Below are 17,006 nucleotides of genomic sequence, written 5' to 3'. Positions count from 1 at the left end.
TGGTTTGACCAGCTTCAGCACCACAGCTGGGACTGTAAATGCAGCTCCAGTTTCAGCTGGCTCTGTCACTTGGGACTGCCAAAAGGACTTAAGTGATGAGTAATTACACTTGAACTATATGTTAAACAGCTATTTGAATAACCTCAAATAGTTGCTGTGCTTAATAGAGTTTAAATTCTGCCTTTGTAACTGACACCTATGGCAATGGAAAGTGGTATGCACTATTTGCCTGATACACGCAGGAGTAAGAGGTGGGGGCTGGACTTCCAAATAGTAAAAAAAAAAATCATGTGCATACAAAATTGTCAGTTCCCTGCATATAATACATTACAAAATACAACATCAAAAACATTGCAGGGTGCTTCTATAAATTGGAGGTGACAAGAATGACTCCAGCTCTGAACCTTCAAACACTCTAAGATAAATTTACATTACAAAATAAGTAGAATCTTATTTCTGCATTCCAAAACATTTGCATAATTCTAAAGATCTTTATCTTCATATAAAAATACTCTTGACTGAAATAGTACAATTTTATTGAACACTAGAAAATAAACACTTTGTTGGCTGGGTCAGGCTGCTTCGATTAACCGTCCTTCAGTGTAAGGAAACGTGTAATGAACACTTGTGCTGCCTTCTTACTCTCAATGACGTCACATTGACTTGTGGCATTAGGAGGCAGTCTCAGCAATAGCGCTCCAAAGATGCTCGCTGTGAAGAGAGGAAAAGCATCTTATGAACTTTAAATTATAGACTATGATGCTGATTCCTAACACCAAGTGAAGTGTGGGGCATGGAATCTAGTCACATTTAAGAAAAAAACTGTAAACTATTTGCATACAAAATCATCTTTCTCTATAATCATTTCTTTAAAGATATTTATTCATACCATCCAGTCTGCCCTCTCAGGTGGATGTGATAGATCCCATCACAGTATTCTGAAAAAGAGCTGGGGGAAGTTATCCCCAGTGTCCTAGCTAATATTTATCCCTCAATCAACATTAAAAGAACAGATTATCTGGACATTATCACGTTGCTGTTTGTGAGAGCTTGCTGTCCACAAATTGACTGCCGTGTTTCCTATGTTATAATAGTTTCAAAAGTACTTCATCGGCTGGAAAGCACTATGCAATGTCCTGAGGTCATGAAAGGCGCGATATAAATACCAGCCTTTTTATTCATTCTTCAGCATACAGAGTGTACCATATCACTACATTGTCAGGTACACTGTTCAGTGCTGGAGCTGAAGAAGTGAAAAGCTAGAATTATCCGGTGCTGGATGAGCAGAAATTTCCTCCAATTAAATATTGGGAAGACTGAAGCCATTGTTTTTGGTCCCCGCTCCAAGCTCTGTTCCTTAGCTACCGACTGCATCTCTCTCTCTGACAACAGTCTGAGATTGAGCCAATTTGTTCACAACACTGGTGTTGCATTTAATCCTGAGATGAGTTTCCAATCTCATATTCTCGTGCCATCACTAAGACCGCCTATTTCCACCTCTGTAATATCGTTCAATTTTGCCTGTCTCAGCTCGACTGCTGCTGAAACCCTCATCCATGCCTTCGTTACTTCTGGTCTCGACTATTCCAATGCATTCCTGGCTGGTGTCTCACATTTTACCCTCCGTAAACTTGAGATCATCCAAATCTCTGCTGCCCATGTCTTCACTCTCAACAAGTTCTGTTCCTGTATCACCCCTGTGCTCACTGACCTACATTGGGTTCTGGCCAAGCAAGGAAAAGAAAATCACACGTGCCATGACTTTTGTGACGAAGTTTATGTCTTACATATAGTGTACCATTTCAGGGAATCTACTTTCATTATATAGGCATGCTAAATTTGTGAACTGAAAGCAGTTGTTTTCCTTTCATTTACAGAAAATGATATACTCACCAATAAGCGTTTCCTTGGGAACCACACACTGACACCGAGAAATGATTTTAAATGATTTTGATTTTTAAATTCTCATCCTTGTTTTCAAATCCTTCCATGGCCCTTGCCCCTCCTTATCTCTTTAATCTCTTCCAACCTCTCAACCCTCCGAGATATCTGCGCTCCTCTAATTCTAACCTCTTGTAGATTCCCAATCATACTTGCTCCAAAATCGGTGGCTAAGCCTTCAGTTGTCCAGGCCCCAAGCTCTGGAACTTCAAGCTAAAAAGATATAAAACCGTATGGGTAGATTTTAACTTTAGGGCGTTTGTCTCAATTTTGAGGTCAGGGCCTCTTTCAAATGTGACCGGCAAACTGCAGACACCAAATAGGCGAGCTGAGGCAGCTCACCAGTTTTGGACTGCAGGAATGTCGATTGGCTACGAAGCCAGCAACAGTTGCAGGTAGTAAGATGGGGCATGAGGGGATGGCAAGACGAAAAGGGTAAGGCCAAGATGGCAGCAGCTGCAGTGTTCTTCTGGAGGCATGAGGAGCATTTTTGCTCCTGAAAAAGTAATAGTAGTGTAACAAATTTTTGTGGCAGTTTCCTGAGTGGCCAGCAGTGGTTTCTGTTTCAGTCTAACTTAATTAGTCACTCTTCTTCAAAGGAATTTACTATAAATGAAGCACCATGGAGATGTTTCTGAGAGTCCTGATAAAACACCAGGTACATGCAAGCATTTTTATTTTTCCGAATTATAACTTCCTTTCTAACAACTCTTACTCTTAAAAAAGATTGGCTGACTCAAATTTAAGTGCTAAAGCTATCTGTCATTTTGAAAGCTGAGTGTTTTCTTCTTGTGGCCTGCAGATGTGACTTTTAAATCTTTTTAAAGGAGCACTGTGTACTTGGACTGGATATAAAAATTAAAGTGAATCAAAGTACAAGTAATTCACTTCAAAACCAATTCAATGTCAGTGTTACAGCATCCTCAAGTGCAACAGAAGGTACCTATTATAGATTTTCTGAGGAATCTAAAAGTGAACTGGAGGAAAATGAGTATCATGGTGGACAGAAAAAAACTTCAGATGCCATGAATTTTGTGACAAATATCACATACCATTTCAGGGAATCTACTTTCATTACTTAGACATGCTAAATTTGTGAAGCAGCTGTTTTTCTTACATTTACAGGAAATGATACACTTGCCAATAATCGTATCCTTGGGAACCACACTGACACCACAGAATGCACTATGGAAAACTAGCTAAACTAGCAAGTGAAAGGGTCACTTCAACTGCAACTCAACCCAACATATACCAAGCTTTGAAATTCATTATTGGTTCGCTGCTCAGTAAAATCTATCATATCACTGGAGAAATGTTTCCCTAGAAAATTGGTGTGCCATGGTGTGCCCATTTTTCATGCCTAAACTGACCAAATAAACTTGCAATATCTCAGGGAGGGAGTGCACATTTGTTTCTGGTGGAAAGTGCCCTGCGCTCTGTACTGGATAAGGCAGGTACACTGTTAGCTGGAGTGCACATAGGGAACATTTACAGGCCTGAGCAGGATCCATTTTCAATTTTTGGACGTCTCAGCACTTCACATGCCACATGCTGAACTCAGGGCACAATGTAGTGCTGACCAGCAGGAAGGTGCCCCTGATTACATGAATCTGGAGCCTATAGTGAAAGAGCTTGAGCCACTCCTTTCCCGATACAAGTTTATACTCCCCAACCTTCCTACTTAATCACTTACTCTTCTTCACTGCAACCCAGCAGCGGGCAGAACGTAAATTTCTATTCCTGGGCAGCTCTGTGCAACTTCAAGGAAGTGAGGCATGAGGCCCAATATTGGGAGCTCCTTAGTCCTCACCATTCAGATGCAGTTATCTTGCCAGATATGGTAATTTCAAGGCTGTCAAGTTTGTTTGGTTCTCAACATACAATTCACCAATTAATATTTGATTTTATTCCCTCTGACACATAGTTTACTGCAATTGTCCTTGACAGGAACCTCTTAGCTTACCAAGTGTAGGCACATCAAGATTGTTACAAGCAGCATTTTTCAGAAGCTCTCGAAGGAAAGCCATTAAATAATTGAATACATTCTTATGGCATTGAGGTAGCTTGGAGACAACCTATCAGGAGAAAAAGGTACAGAAATACAGAACACATTATGTCGGGTATAACTCATTCATTGTTTACTAAAACATAACAAAATTATTCTTCTTGCTAAGTTTACAGATGGAAGATGAATTCATCGCCCAAACCTGCATTTATATAGTACCTATAACATTGAAACAAATTCCTAGGTGCTTTCTAGAGAAGAGAAAAAAAAGTGGATGCCAATATTTAAAGGACAGTAAAGGGAGTTTAGGGAAAGTTTGACCTAAGGATGGATTTTAATTAAAGCTGGACTGGAAGCTGAAGAGATGGAAGAGTTTGGGAAGGAGCTTCTAGATATTGTAGCCAAGCTAGGAGTGAAGAGAATGCAACAGCCAGGCCCAGGAGACCAAAGTCTAAACAGTGGAAGAGGGGAAGGGGCAAGGTGTAACTCTGAAAGGGCTGGTGGAGGTAGTACAGGACAAGGCAGTGGAGGGACTTTTTGATGAGGACAACTACTTAAAATTTGATCTCTTGGATGATTGGAAACCAGCGTAGAGTGGCAGAGTCTATGGTGATGATTGAGTGGACAGCATGTTGGCAGGAGAGTTTTGAAAAATTTTGAGATTATGTAAGTTGGAAGGCCAGCAAAGGGGACAGCAAAGTCAAGGATGCAAAGAAAGGTTTCACTGTCAATGGAGATGAGGTGGGGGTAGAGACAAGCAGTGTTGTAGAGATGGAAAAATGTGTTCTTAGTGGTGGCTATTCAGCTCCCCTGAGCCTGTTCTACTATTCAATTAGATCATGGCTGATCTGTCTCTTAACTCCAACTATCTCCCTTGGTTACAGCACCCTTAATACCCTTGTCAAACAAAATTCAAAAGCAAAATTGCTGCTAGCCTAGAGCCACATGGAGGCCAGGGTGAGAATGGCAGATTTCCTTCCCTGAAGGGCATTAGTGAACATTATTACTATAATAAATGATAGTTATCATGGTCACCATTAATAGCTTTTAATTCCATTAATTGAATTTAAATTCCACCAGCTGCCATGGTGGGATTTGAACCTGTGTCCCTAGACCAGTAGCCTGGGTCTCTGGATTACTAGTCCAGTGACATTACCACCATGTCGCCATCTCCCCCTTTACACCCCTTTGTTCTGGGTTCTTCCACCAGAGGAAGTAGCTTTTTTCTTTATATATCCTACTGAATTCTTCAATAACATCTACAGTTCAACAATGTGGAAAATAGCCCAGTTATGTGCCTACTCAAATGAAATCCAATTAATGCCCTTCATTGGCATATAACCACACACAATTGATGTAAAATTAACAGAAGGGTAGCAGGTACATGAGAACACAACCATGTCCAAGTTCCCTCTAAGTCAAACACCATCCTGACTTGGGAATGCATGACTATTCCTCCATCCTCCTTTGGTCAAAATCCTGGAACTCCACCCCCACCGCCAACAGTACTGTGGAATTATGTTCATCACAAAGAACTGTAGCAGTTTAACAAAGTGGCTCACCAGCTTTTTCAAAGGCAATTAGGGATGGGTAGTAAATGCTAGCCTTGCCAGTAATGCCCACATCCCATGAACAAACAAAAACACCTGAATAAGATCATCCTTTAGTGCTCGATATTCATGGGAATACAAGCCTAGTCTATGCAACCCTTCCTCAATTTAACCCTTTTAACCTCAGTATCATTCTTGTGAATCAATAATGCACCCTCTTCAAGGTCAATATCACATTCCAGAGGTGCCCAGAGCTCAACACGGGGCTCTAAAAATGGGGTCTAAACAGAGCTCTATACAGCTATAATATAACTTCAACCCCCTTGTATTCCAGCCCTCTTCAGATAAAGGTCAACATTCCATAAATCTTTTAAAATATTTTCTGTACCTCTCCACTAGCTTTCAGTGATTTCTGTACTTTGTCAATAAATCTCTGCTCACCCACAGTTCCTAACTTCTCACCATTTGGAAATATCTTTGCTTGGTCCCAAGTACATTTTCATATTAATCTCTATTTGCCACAGTTTTGCCCATTCATGTAATCTATCAAAATCATACAAACATACGAAATAGGAGCATAAGTAGGCCATTCTGCCCATTGAGCTTGCTCCACCATTCAATAAGATCATGGCTGATCTGTTTGTGTTTCAAGTTCTGCATCCCCATCTACCCTCGATAACCTTTGATCCTTTGCCTAACAAGAATCTATCTCCCTCTGCCTTAAAAATATTCAGTGACCCCACTTCCACTGCCTTCTGAAGGCACAAAGTTGCACAATCCTCAGAAAAAAAATTTCTCCTCATCTCTGTCCTATAAGGGCAACCCCTAATTTTAAAACAGTGGCCCCTGGTTCTGGACTCACCCACAAGAGGGAACATCCTTTCCATGTCCGCCTTGTCAAGACCATTCAGGATCTTACATACTCCAATCAAGTCACCCTTCACTCTTCTAAACTCCAATGGAAACAAGTCCAGCCTGTCCAATCTATCCTCATGAGACAACTCGCTCATTCCAGGTATCAATCTAGTAAACCTGGGGAGGCGATGGCGTAGTGGTATTGTCCACTGGACTAGTATTCCAGAGACCCAGCGTAATGCTCTGGGGACCCAGGTTTGAATACCACCATGGCAGATGGTGAAATTTGAATTCAATAAAAATCTGGAATTAAAAGTCTGGTGATGACTGCCGATTGTTGTAAAAACCCATCTGGTTCACTAATGCCCTTTAGGGGAGGAAATCTGCTGTCCTTACCTGGTCTGACCCAGACCCACAGCGATATAGTTGACTTTTAAATGAACCCTCTGAACAAGCATCGGGATGAGCAATAGATGCTGGCCAGCAGATCCTAGCCAGCAACGCCCACATCCCTTGAATGAATAAAAAATTTTACATCCTTCTTTAAATAAAGAGACCAAAACTACAAACAGCATTCAAGATACGGTCTCACCAATGCCCTGTATAACTGAAGCATAACACCCTTACTTTTATGCTCAATTCCACTGGTAATATAAATCCCTTTACAACTTCCTGCTCCTACCTATACTATGTACTGTGTACATTGGACGAAGGAAAAGGAACTAGAGATGTAGTTTGCCAAATCGGCATCCTGATCGAAAGAGTGATACAGAACAAGAAGATATTTGCCTGTTTTATAGATTTCACTAAGGCTTTTGATAGAGTGCAACATGGTAACTTAGTTGAGATCATGAAGAAATATCAGATTCCAATGGCAGAAATAAGACAAATTGCAAACTTGTATTGGAAACAAAAAGCAAAAGAAAGAACATAAGGAATAGGAGCAGTAGACTACAGCCTGTCAAGCCTGCTCCACTATTTAATATGATCATGACTGATCAATGACCTTAACTCCACTTTCCCTCCCACTCCCCATATCACTCTGTTCCCTGAGTGACCAAAAATCTGTCTATTTCAGCCTTAAATATAATCAATGATGGAGCATCCACAACCCTTTGGAGTAGAGAATTCCAAAGATTCACAACTCTTTGAGTCCTCATCTCAGCCCTAAATGATCCATAACTTCCTTGCTTTTGTACTCTATGCCTCCATTTATAAAGGGTACTGTACGTCTTTTTAACTATGTTCTCAACCTGCTCTACCACCTTCAATTCATGACAATGTCAGGTAGGCAGGCACAGCGAGTGATGAGTCATGTGATTGCTGCCCTCTACTGTGATTTGCCTATAATTATCTCATATAGTTAAACTGGGAATACATACAATCCACATTTGCCATCAAGAAGCTGCATCATGTTCTTTACCTGCTCGCTCAGAGTATAGCTGTATGAACCCTCTAAACAACATTTGTACAGGTAGTAAGGAATGACTGGCTCTGGAAGGGCATCCAGAAAGAGCAACAGTGCTTCAGTTATAGAATGGTTACTGCCAGCTGCAAACACAAGTTAAAGAAAAAGACAAAGTATTTGATGTCACTTGCACACAGAAAACGCATCAGGCAGTCTCACAGTAGTAGAAACCATTTTGAGCAGGAAAAAGGACACCATACAAACATCCTGCGAAAATTCTGGCTCAGTTCAGTTTAAACTTCTCTTTGTGTAGCATTATTAGGTTCAAAGGAATTTTCACAGGATGTTTGTATGGTGTCTATCCATTACGTTTTGTTAATATGTTTTAAAATTGCTGGCTTTGGGGTTGCTATTTTGTACAAACCACTCCCGCAATTGGTCATCCTGAAGTTCTATTCTGGTGGTATTATGCACAAAGAATGCTGCCAACATCCCTCTGCCGCTACTGTATTCCCAAATGGGGATGAAAATCATGACGAATGGTACACTCTCACATGTGACACAACTTAGTTCTTGCACTGTGTGTTAATGGGGTACTTTATGCAACAGATATTATTCCAATGTGAACTCTTAATGTACTTTTGCTAAGTTGCTATACAGGTTTTCTTAAATGGAGGCTGTAATTAATCTAAAACAAAGTAGCTAATGTCCAGCTTAGAAATCCTGAAGAGGAATTTATCACAAGTGTGTGGAACACTGATGGTCAGAAAAGTATGGACTATATGGGAAAGTGAAGAGTGGAAGGTATTCAAAATAAAAAAGCTTATACTTATCATCTCTTCAAGGCATCCCAATGCACTTCACAACCAATAATTAGTTTTGAAGTATAGTTGCTGTTGTTATCTTGGCAAAAAGCATTATGCTTATATACGTTTACAAATACACCGCTCTTTCCCATCTTAAGTAGCTAGTTGAAGGCAGATACGGAGATCATGGAAGCAAGTTGCTGTCTTTTCAAAGAGCCATACGAGTTTAAAATGCAGAAGTCCATTTGGCCCATTATGCCTACACTGGCTCTTTGCTTGAGTATTACAACTGACCTGAGAAATGGTTCATGGTATGCATGATAGCAATTTAAACTTAGGTGTGAAAAAAAATCCAATATTGAAAAATTCATCGCTACACAGAGTGCGCTGTTGCAGCATTTCCCTCGGATCAGAAACAAAATGCAGGTCATATTCTGTTAACATGAAATGTATAAAGTTAGTTTTCATTACTTCTGACTTTCTCCACTGCCTCAAGATTTACAACCAATTCTGATAGTGAAGAATAGAATCACAGAATAAAACAGCACAGAAGGTGGCCTGTGCCAGCTCTTTGAAAGAAGTACCCGATTAGTCCCTTTCCCCAAACTTTTCCCCTTCAAGTATTTATCGGATTCCCTTTTAAAAGTTATGACTGAATTTGTCTCCACCATCTTTTCAGGCTGTGCATTCCAGAATGTAACAAATTACTGCGTAAAAAAAAATTCTCCTCATCCTGTATTTGGTTCTTTAGCTTTCAATCTGAGTCATCTGCTTACCAACCCTTCTGTCACTGGAAACTTTCTCCTTAGTTACCCCATCGATACGTTTCCTGATTTTGAACATTTCTATTAAATCTCCCTAGAATTGGCCAAAATATACCAACTGGGACTTTACCAGTGATTTATGAAGTTTTAGCATAACCTTGCTTTATACAGCCAAGGATCCTGCGTGCCTTTTTATTAAAATAGCCTTCACAACTTCTCTCACATTTAGAGAATTGTGAATGTACACACCCCCAACCCTCCCCGCAAGGTGTCTCTGTTCCTTCACCCTCTTTATAATTGTACCGTTTAGTTTATATTGTCTATCCTTGTTCTTCCTTACAAAATACATCGCTTCACACTTCTCAGTGCTAAATTGCAATGGCTATGCAATCAGCCTGTCTATGTCTTCCTGAAGTCTGTTACTATCCTCCTCTGTTTACTACATTTCCAAGTTTCGTGTTATCTGCAATCTTTGAAAGTATGCCCTATAAACTCAAGTCCAGATCATTAGCATACATCAAAAATAAAGCACTAGTCCTAATACCGACCCCTGGGGACGGCCTTGTATACTCAGTCTGAAAAACAGCTGTTATCAGTGCTTTCTATCTCTTAACCAATTTTGTATCCATGCTGCCACTGTCCCTTTACTATCATGGGCATTTTATAAACAAGTTTATTATTTGGTACTTATGAAATGCCTAATGTAAGCCCCACAACACCAACTGCACTACCCTCATATTAACCCTAACCCTGTTACTTCATCAAAAGACTCAGTCAAGTTGGTCAAACATGACTTGCTTTTAACAAATCTGTGCTGGTTGTCATCTATTAACTCATGTTTTTTCAAGTGACAACTTTGTCTCCAATTTTTATCTCTAAATGTTCCCCCTATTATTGCTGTTAAGCTGATCGGTCTGTAATTCTTCAATTTATCCCCTTCCCTCTTTTTTTGGGGCAATGGGTGTAACATTTGCAATTGCCCAATCCTTTAGCATTGCGCTCATTCATGGGGGATTGGAAGATTTTGGCCAGAGCCTCCATTGTTTCCACCCTCAATTCCCTCAACAAGGTAGGATGCTTCCCATCCAAACTCATATGACTTTTCTACTTTGAACACTGCCAACCTTTTAAGATTCTTTTATTCTTTCACGGGATGTGGGCATCACTGGCCAGTCCAGCGATTATTACCCAACCCTAGTTGCCCTTAAGAAGGTGATGGTGAACCACTGTAGTCCATGTGGTGCAGGTACACGCACAGTGCTGTTAGGGAGGGAGTTCCAGGATATTGACCCAGCAACAGTGAAGGAACGGCGATATAGTTCCAGTTCAGGATGGTGTGTCGCTTGGAGGGGAACTTGCAGGTGGTGGTGTTCCCATGCATCTGATGCTCTTGTCTTTATAGGTGATAGAGGTCGAGGGTTTGAAAGGTGCTGTCAAAGGAGCTTTGGTGAGTTGCTGCAGTGCCTCTTGTAGATGGTACACTTTCCTGCCATTGTGCATCATTAATGGAGAAAGTGAGGGTTTAGTACCTCCTCTTTATCTATTTTTAACCATCCAATTTCTCTACCATCTCCTCCTTAACTGAGACATTGGCAGCATCCTCTGCTTTAGTGAAGGCAGGTACAAAGTTCTCCTTTACGATCTCAGCCTTTCCCTCTGCCTCAAGAAGGGGATTTCCTTTATTGGTCCCCAACTGGCCCCACTAATAGCTGTATATGCTGTAAAAGCAGTATTTTTAACTCTAGGCAAATGGAAAACTGTGGGCCAATTTCAGGTACTGTACACAAAGATAGGAATATTATAGTGACCGTCTTTATACTGTACTGCCACGTTGTCAATTCTAATCAACTTTTATCTGAACTGGCACTTCAATACTTAAAGTGCAAATAATGACATAGCTTTTTTAAAATTCATTTACGGGATGCGGGCTTCGCTAGCTGGGCCAGCATTATTGCCCGTCTCTAATTGCCCTTGACAAGGTGGTGGTGAGCTGCCTTCTTGAACCACTGCAGTCGTTGTGGTGTAGGTACACCCACAGTGCTGTTAGGGAGGGACCCAACGACAGTGAAGGAACGGCGATATATTTCCAAGTCAGGATGGTGAGTGACTTGGAGGGGAACTTCCAGGTGTTCCCATCTATCTGCTGCCCTTGTCCTTCTAGATGGTAGTGGTCATGGGTTTGGAAGGTGCTGCCTAAGAAGCCTTGGTGAATTCCTGCAGTGCATCTTGTACAGGGTACACACTGCTGCTACTGTGTGTCAGTGGTGGAGGGAGTGAATGTTTGTGCATGTGGTGCCAATCAAGCGGGCTGCTTTGTCCTGAATGGTGCCAAACTTCTTGAGTGTTGTGGGAGCCGCAAGTGGGGAGTATTCCATCACACTCCTGACTTGTGCCTCGTAGATGGTGGACAGGCTTTGGGGAATCAGAAGCTGAGTTACTCGTCACAGGATTCCTAGCCTCTGACCTGCTTTTGTAGCCACAGTATTTATATGGCTATTCCAGTTCAGGTTCTGGTCAATGGTAACCCCTAAGATGTTGATAGTGGGGGATTCAGTGATGGTAACGCTATTGAACGTCAAGGGGTGATGGTTAGATGCTCTCTTGTTGGAGATGGTCATCGCCTGGCACTTGTGTGGCGCAAATGTTACTTGCCACTTGTCAGCCCAAGCCTGGATATTGTCCAGGTCTTGCTGCATTTGGACATAGACTGCTTCAGTATCTGAGGAGTCGTGAGTGGTGCTGAACATTGTGCAATCATCATCATCATTGTGCAAACATCCCCACTTCTGACAGAAACAGAAGTCAGGAACAGGGGAATTACAGTCAATAACAGGGGAATTTATAATGGGGAACAAAGAAATGGCTGACCAACTAAATACATACTTTGGTTCTGTCTTCGCAAAGGAGGACACCAATAACATACCAGAAATGTTGGGGAACACAGGGTTTAATGAGAGGGACAAACTGAAAGAAATCAGTATTAGTAGGGAAATGGTGTTGGGGAAATTGATGGGATTGAAGGCCGATAAATCCCCAGGGCCTGATAATCTACATCCCAGAGTACTTAAGGAAGTGGCCCTAGAAATAGTGGATGCATTGGTGGTCATCTTCCGAGATTCTATAGACTCTGGAACAGTTCCTATGGATTTGAGGGTAGCTAGTGTAACCCCACTATTTAAAAAGGGAGGTAGAGAGAAAACAGGGAATTATAGACCAGTCAGCCTGATGTCGGTAGTGGGGAAAATTCTAGAGTCCATTATTAAATATTTAATGGCTGAGCACTTGGAAAACAGTGGCAGAATCGGACAGAGTCGGCATGGATTTACGAAAGGGAAATCATGCTTGACAAATCTACTGGAATTTTTTGAGGATGTAACTAGTAAAATTGATGAGGGGGAGCCACTGGATGTGGTTTATTTGGACTTTCATTAGGCTTCCGACAAAGTCCCACATAAGAGATTGGCATGTAAAATTAAAGCACATGGGATTGGGGGTAGTGTATTGAGATGGATAGAAAACTGGTTGGCAGGGAGGAAACAAAGAGTAGGAATAAATGGGTCTTTTTCCGAATGGCAGGCAGTGACTAGTGGAGTACCGCAGGGATTGGTGCTGGCGCCCCAGCTATTCACAATATATATTAATGATTTAAATGAGGGAACTAAATGTAATATCTCCAAATTTGCAGATGACACAATGCTGGGTGGGAGGGTGAGCTGTGAGGAGGATGCAGAGATGCTTCAGTATGATTTGGACAAGCTGGATGAGTGGGCAATGCATGGCAGATGCAGTATAATGTGGATAAATGTGAGGCTATCCAGTTTGGTAGCAAAAACAGGAAGGCAGATTATTATCTGAATGGCTATAAATTGAGAGAGGGGAATGTGCAACGAGACCTGGTGTCCTCGCACACCAGTCGCTAAAGGTAAGCATGTAGGTGCAGCAGGCGGTAAAGAAGGCAAATGGTATGTTGGCCTTCATAGCGAGAGGATTCGAGTACAGGAGCAGGGATGTCTTGCTGCAATTATACAGGGCCTTGGTGAGATCCCACCTGGAATATTGTGTACAGTTTTGGTCTCCTTATCTGAGGAAGGATGTTCTTGCTATAGAGGGAGTGCAGCGAAGGTTTGCAAGACTAATTCCTGGGAAGGCGGGACTGACATATGAGGAGAGATTGAGTCGGTTAGGATTATATTCGCTGGAGTTCAGAAGAATGAGGGGGGGATCTCGTAGAAACCTACAAAATTCTAACAGGACTAGACAGGGTAGATGCAGGAAAGATGTTCCCGATGATGGGGGGAGTCCAGAACCAGGGGTCACAGTCTGAGGATACGGTGTTGACCATTTAGGACTGAGATGAGGAGAAATTTCTTCACCCAGAGGGTGGTGAGCATGTGGAATTCGCTAGCACAGAAAGTAGTTGAGGCCATTGTATGTTTTCAAGAAGGAGTTAGATATAGCTCTTGGGGCGAAAGGGATCAAAGGATACGGGGACAAATCGAGAGCAGGCTATTGAGTTGGATGATCAGCCAAAATCATGATGAATGGCGGAGCAGGCTTGAAGGGCCGAATATCTACTCCTGCTCCTATTTTCTATGTTTTTGACCTAATGATGGAAGGAAGGTCATTGATGAAACAGCTGAAAATGGTTGGGCCAAGCTTAGAATATCTGTGAAGTCATTATGAGGCACAATTTAGAATTTTTCACAATTTAGAAAAGGATACGGAGAAAATCTGGTATTCCAATATCTAAACAGTCTCGTATCTCCTCAAATTCTGACTTCAGTCCTGGCTGCTGGAACAGGTCTCCCTACAAGCAATGAAAGCATTTAACATAAGTCAAAAAGGACATTCGACAATCTCACAAATAAGCAGAGCGAGGAGGAGTACGAAAATAGAAAGTGAGACTCAGTTTGGAAATAATTCCTATTACAACAAACATGTTTTTTCTGATGAGACCTGGAATGAAGCATTGCGGTGTAGGTGGTCGACCAACATCCAGATTTCTTTAGGGACATCAAGTGGCAATTCATTTGCAAAACAGTCGAAAGATTTGTTTTCCTTTGCCATTCTTTCCTGCAGGGTTAAAAAAACTATTAATAATCTATCGCTATTGTGATAAAGTACATCTTTCATCTGCAAAAAAAACTCTACTTTTCCAATTTTCTCAACTGCGCCCTCTCAATTGGACCTTTGACGCCCAAGTCCCCAATAAAACTATTACTCTCTCTCACCCTGGCCATTCCCTATGGTACGGCCCTCATCTCCGCTCCCTTAAGTCTAAGGGATGCAGACCTGAAAGGATATGGCAGACACTGCTTTAGTCATCCATTGCAAGATCTGACTGGATCACAAAAAATATGATAGGGTTCTACTCTTGTCTACTGAAACTGTTCATCCTGGAATGCAAAGGTAACTGCTTCTTTTCTCCACTGCAAACTTTCTTAAACCTCTCGCCCCTGTCTCCTCCAACCTCACCTCCAACATTAACTGCCAGAAGTTCATAGATCAGCTGCCTCTGCTGTGTTCCTCCCTTCCACTAGCCCACCTGGACAAAATTCCTCCAAAGCTCCCACTGCTCTAGCCATGAATTTGCATCTTTCTTTATTTTCTCTCCTATCTCCCCTTGTGCCCTCTCTCAGCTCATTCTGTCCATGAGACCCAACTCCTGCTCTCTCAATCCTATTCCCACTAAACTGACCATTCAACATCCCCCTCTCGTCCTCATGTTAGCCGATATTGTGAATGGTTCCCTCTCTTCAGGTGTTGGCCCTCTGCCATCATCACGCCCTCCTCAAAAATAAACCTGAGTTGACTATCCTTGCAAACTACCTCCTCACCTCCAACCTTCCTTTCCTCTCCAAAGTCCTTGGAATTGTTGTCGCCTTCCAAATCCGTGCCTATCTTTCCTGGAACTCCATCTTTGAATCCCTCTAATCAGGTATCCACCGCTTCAACAGTGCAGAAATGGCTCTTAGTATATCATTTGTTACTTTGATATGGCCTTGTCCTTCTCAAACTGTCTGCTGTCTTTGACAAAGTTGACCACACTTTTCTCATCCAATACCTCTCCACTGTCATTCAGCTTGGTGGAACTACTCTCAGCTGGTTCTATGCTCATCTATCTAATGGTGTCAAGAGTATCACAATTGCTTCTCCTCCTGCTCCCAAACTGTTATCTCTGGTGTTCCCCAAAGGATCTATCCTTGATCCCCCCTCATATTTTTTATATGCATGCTGCCCCTTGGTGACATCATCTGAAAGCACAGAGTTAGTTTTCACATGCAAGCTAATGACACCCAGCTCCACCTTACCATCATCTCCCTCAACTCCTCCACTGTTTTAAATCGTCAGACTGCTTATCTGACATACAGTACTGATGACCAGAAACTTCCTTAAATTAAACTTTGGGAAGACTAAAGTCGATGTTTTTGGCCCCCACTACAAACTCCATTCCCTAGTTATTGATTGCATCCATATCCCAGGCAGCAATCTGAGACTAAACCAGTCTGTTCGCAAACTTGGCATCATATTTGAACCCAAGACGAGCTGTCAACCGCACATTCAGGCCATCGCTAAGGCAGCCTATTTCCACTTCTGTACCACCACTGTCCGACTTCACCTGTCTCAGCTCACCTGCTGCTGAAACCCTCGTTCACACCTTTGTTACCTCTAGACTTGACTATTGCAGTGCACACTTAGCTGATCTCCAGATTCTACCCTCTGTGAAATTGAGGTCATCCAAAATTCTGGTGCTTGTGTCCTAACTCGCACTAAGTCCCATTCCTCTATCATTCCTCTGCTCTCTGACCTGCACTGGCTCCCAGTCAAGCAACACCTTGCTTTTAAAATTCTCACTGTTGTTTTCAAATCCTTTCCTGGCCTCACCCCTCCCTATTGCTGTAATCTCCTCCAAACCCCCAGATTACCTGTGCACATCTCATTCTGGCCTTTTGAGGATCCCCAATTTTAATCACTCTGCCAATGGTGGTCATGCCTTCAGTTCCCTAGGTCCTAAGCTCTGGAATTCTCTCTTTACCTCACTTTCCTCCTTTAATTCATTTCTTAAAATCTGACTCTTTGATCAAGCTTTTGGTCATCCAACCTAATATCTCCTTACATGGCACAATATAATAATTTGTTTTAAAATGCTCCTGTGAAGTGCCTTGGAACGTTTTATTACGTTAAAGGTGCTATATAAATGTAAGTTGCTTTCTCACTACTGGGTACTCCACAGTTATGCTCCATGCATAGAGTATGAAGGTAGTGCAACAATTGGTGCTTTGGGCTGCTTCATGTATGTGACTGCAGTAGCATTTTAACTATCTATGGGAAATACATTTTATAAAAGGAGCCATGATTATTCAGCATATTTTACTTTGCCTTGTTTCATAATACAGGGAAGTGAGGGTTGCACATAGGAATTCTAGTGTAAATTGTGGTGGACCTACTCAGATCAGAGAAGGAGTTTAAGGGAGATTGTCTCTACTTACACAACTGCACTGCATTATTTCATTGAAAAGGTGTTTTGAGCCCAAGATATTGCTCAGCCAAGCACTGGAAATGTGTCTTTAGCAATGAATCGGAAGGTTTCCTGCAACTTGTGGCTGTGCAAAACGAACTGTGCAATTACAATAATACCTTGCTTAACGTTGATTTGTTCAACGCTTTTTCGTTATA

The 17,006-nt window shown here is 41.9% G+C and overlaps 1 protein-coding gene across 6 annotated transcripts in view; it reads right to left on the bottom strand.

Annotated features, from left to right (window-relative positions):
* Window positions 1-302: 302 nt before the first annotated feature.
* Window positions 303-17,006, bottom strand: part of inpp5b (inositol polyphosphate-5-phosphatase B) — a 159,892-nt gene continuing 143,188 nt past the window's right edge. For all 6 annotated transcript variants that reach the window (XM_078566944.1, XM_078566949.1, XM_078566945.1 and 3 more), the window contains 5 exons: window positions 14,286-14,402; window positions 14,052-14,136; window positions 7,775-7,902; window positions 3,905-4,016; window positions 303-711 (listed from right to left, as the gene is read on the bottom strand). In XM_078566944.1, coding sequence (XP_078423070.1) covers window positions 587-711; window positions 3,905-4,016; window positions 7,775-7,902; window positions 14,052-14,136; window positions 14,286-14,402 — 567 coding nt within the window. In that variant the 3' untranslated portion in view covers window positions 303-586. The remainder of the gene's footprint in view (window positions 712-3,904; window positions 4,017-7,774; window positions 7,903-14,051; window positions 14,137-14,285; window positions 14,403-17,006) is intronic.

The sequence above is a fragment of the Cetorhinus maximus genome, chromosome 21, assembly GCF_964194155.1.
Source record: "Cetorhinus maximus chromosome 21, sCetMax3.hap1.1, whole genome shotgun sequence".
Lineage (NCBI taxonomy): Eukaryota > Metazoa > Chordata > Chondrichthyes > Lamniformes > Cetorhinidae > Cetorhinus > Cetorhinus maximus.
This window is presented reverse-complemented; position numbering and strand designations above follow the sequence as displayed.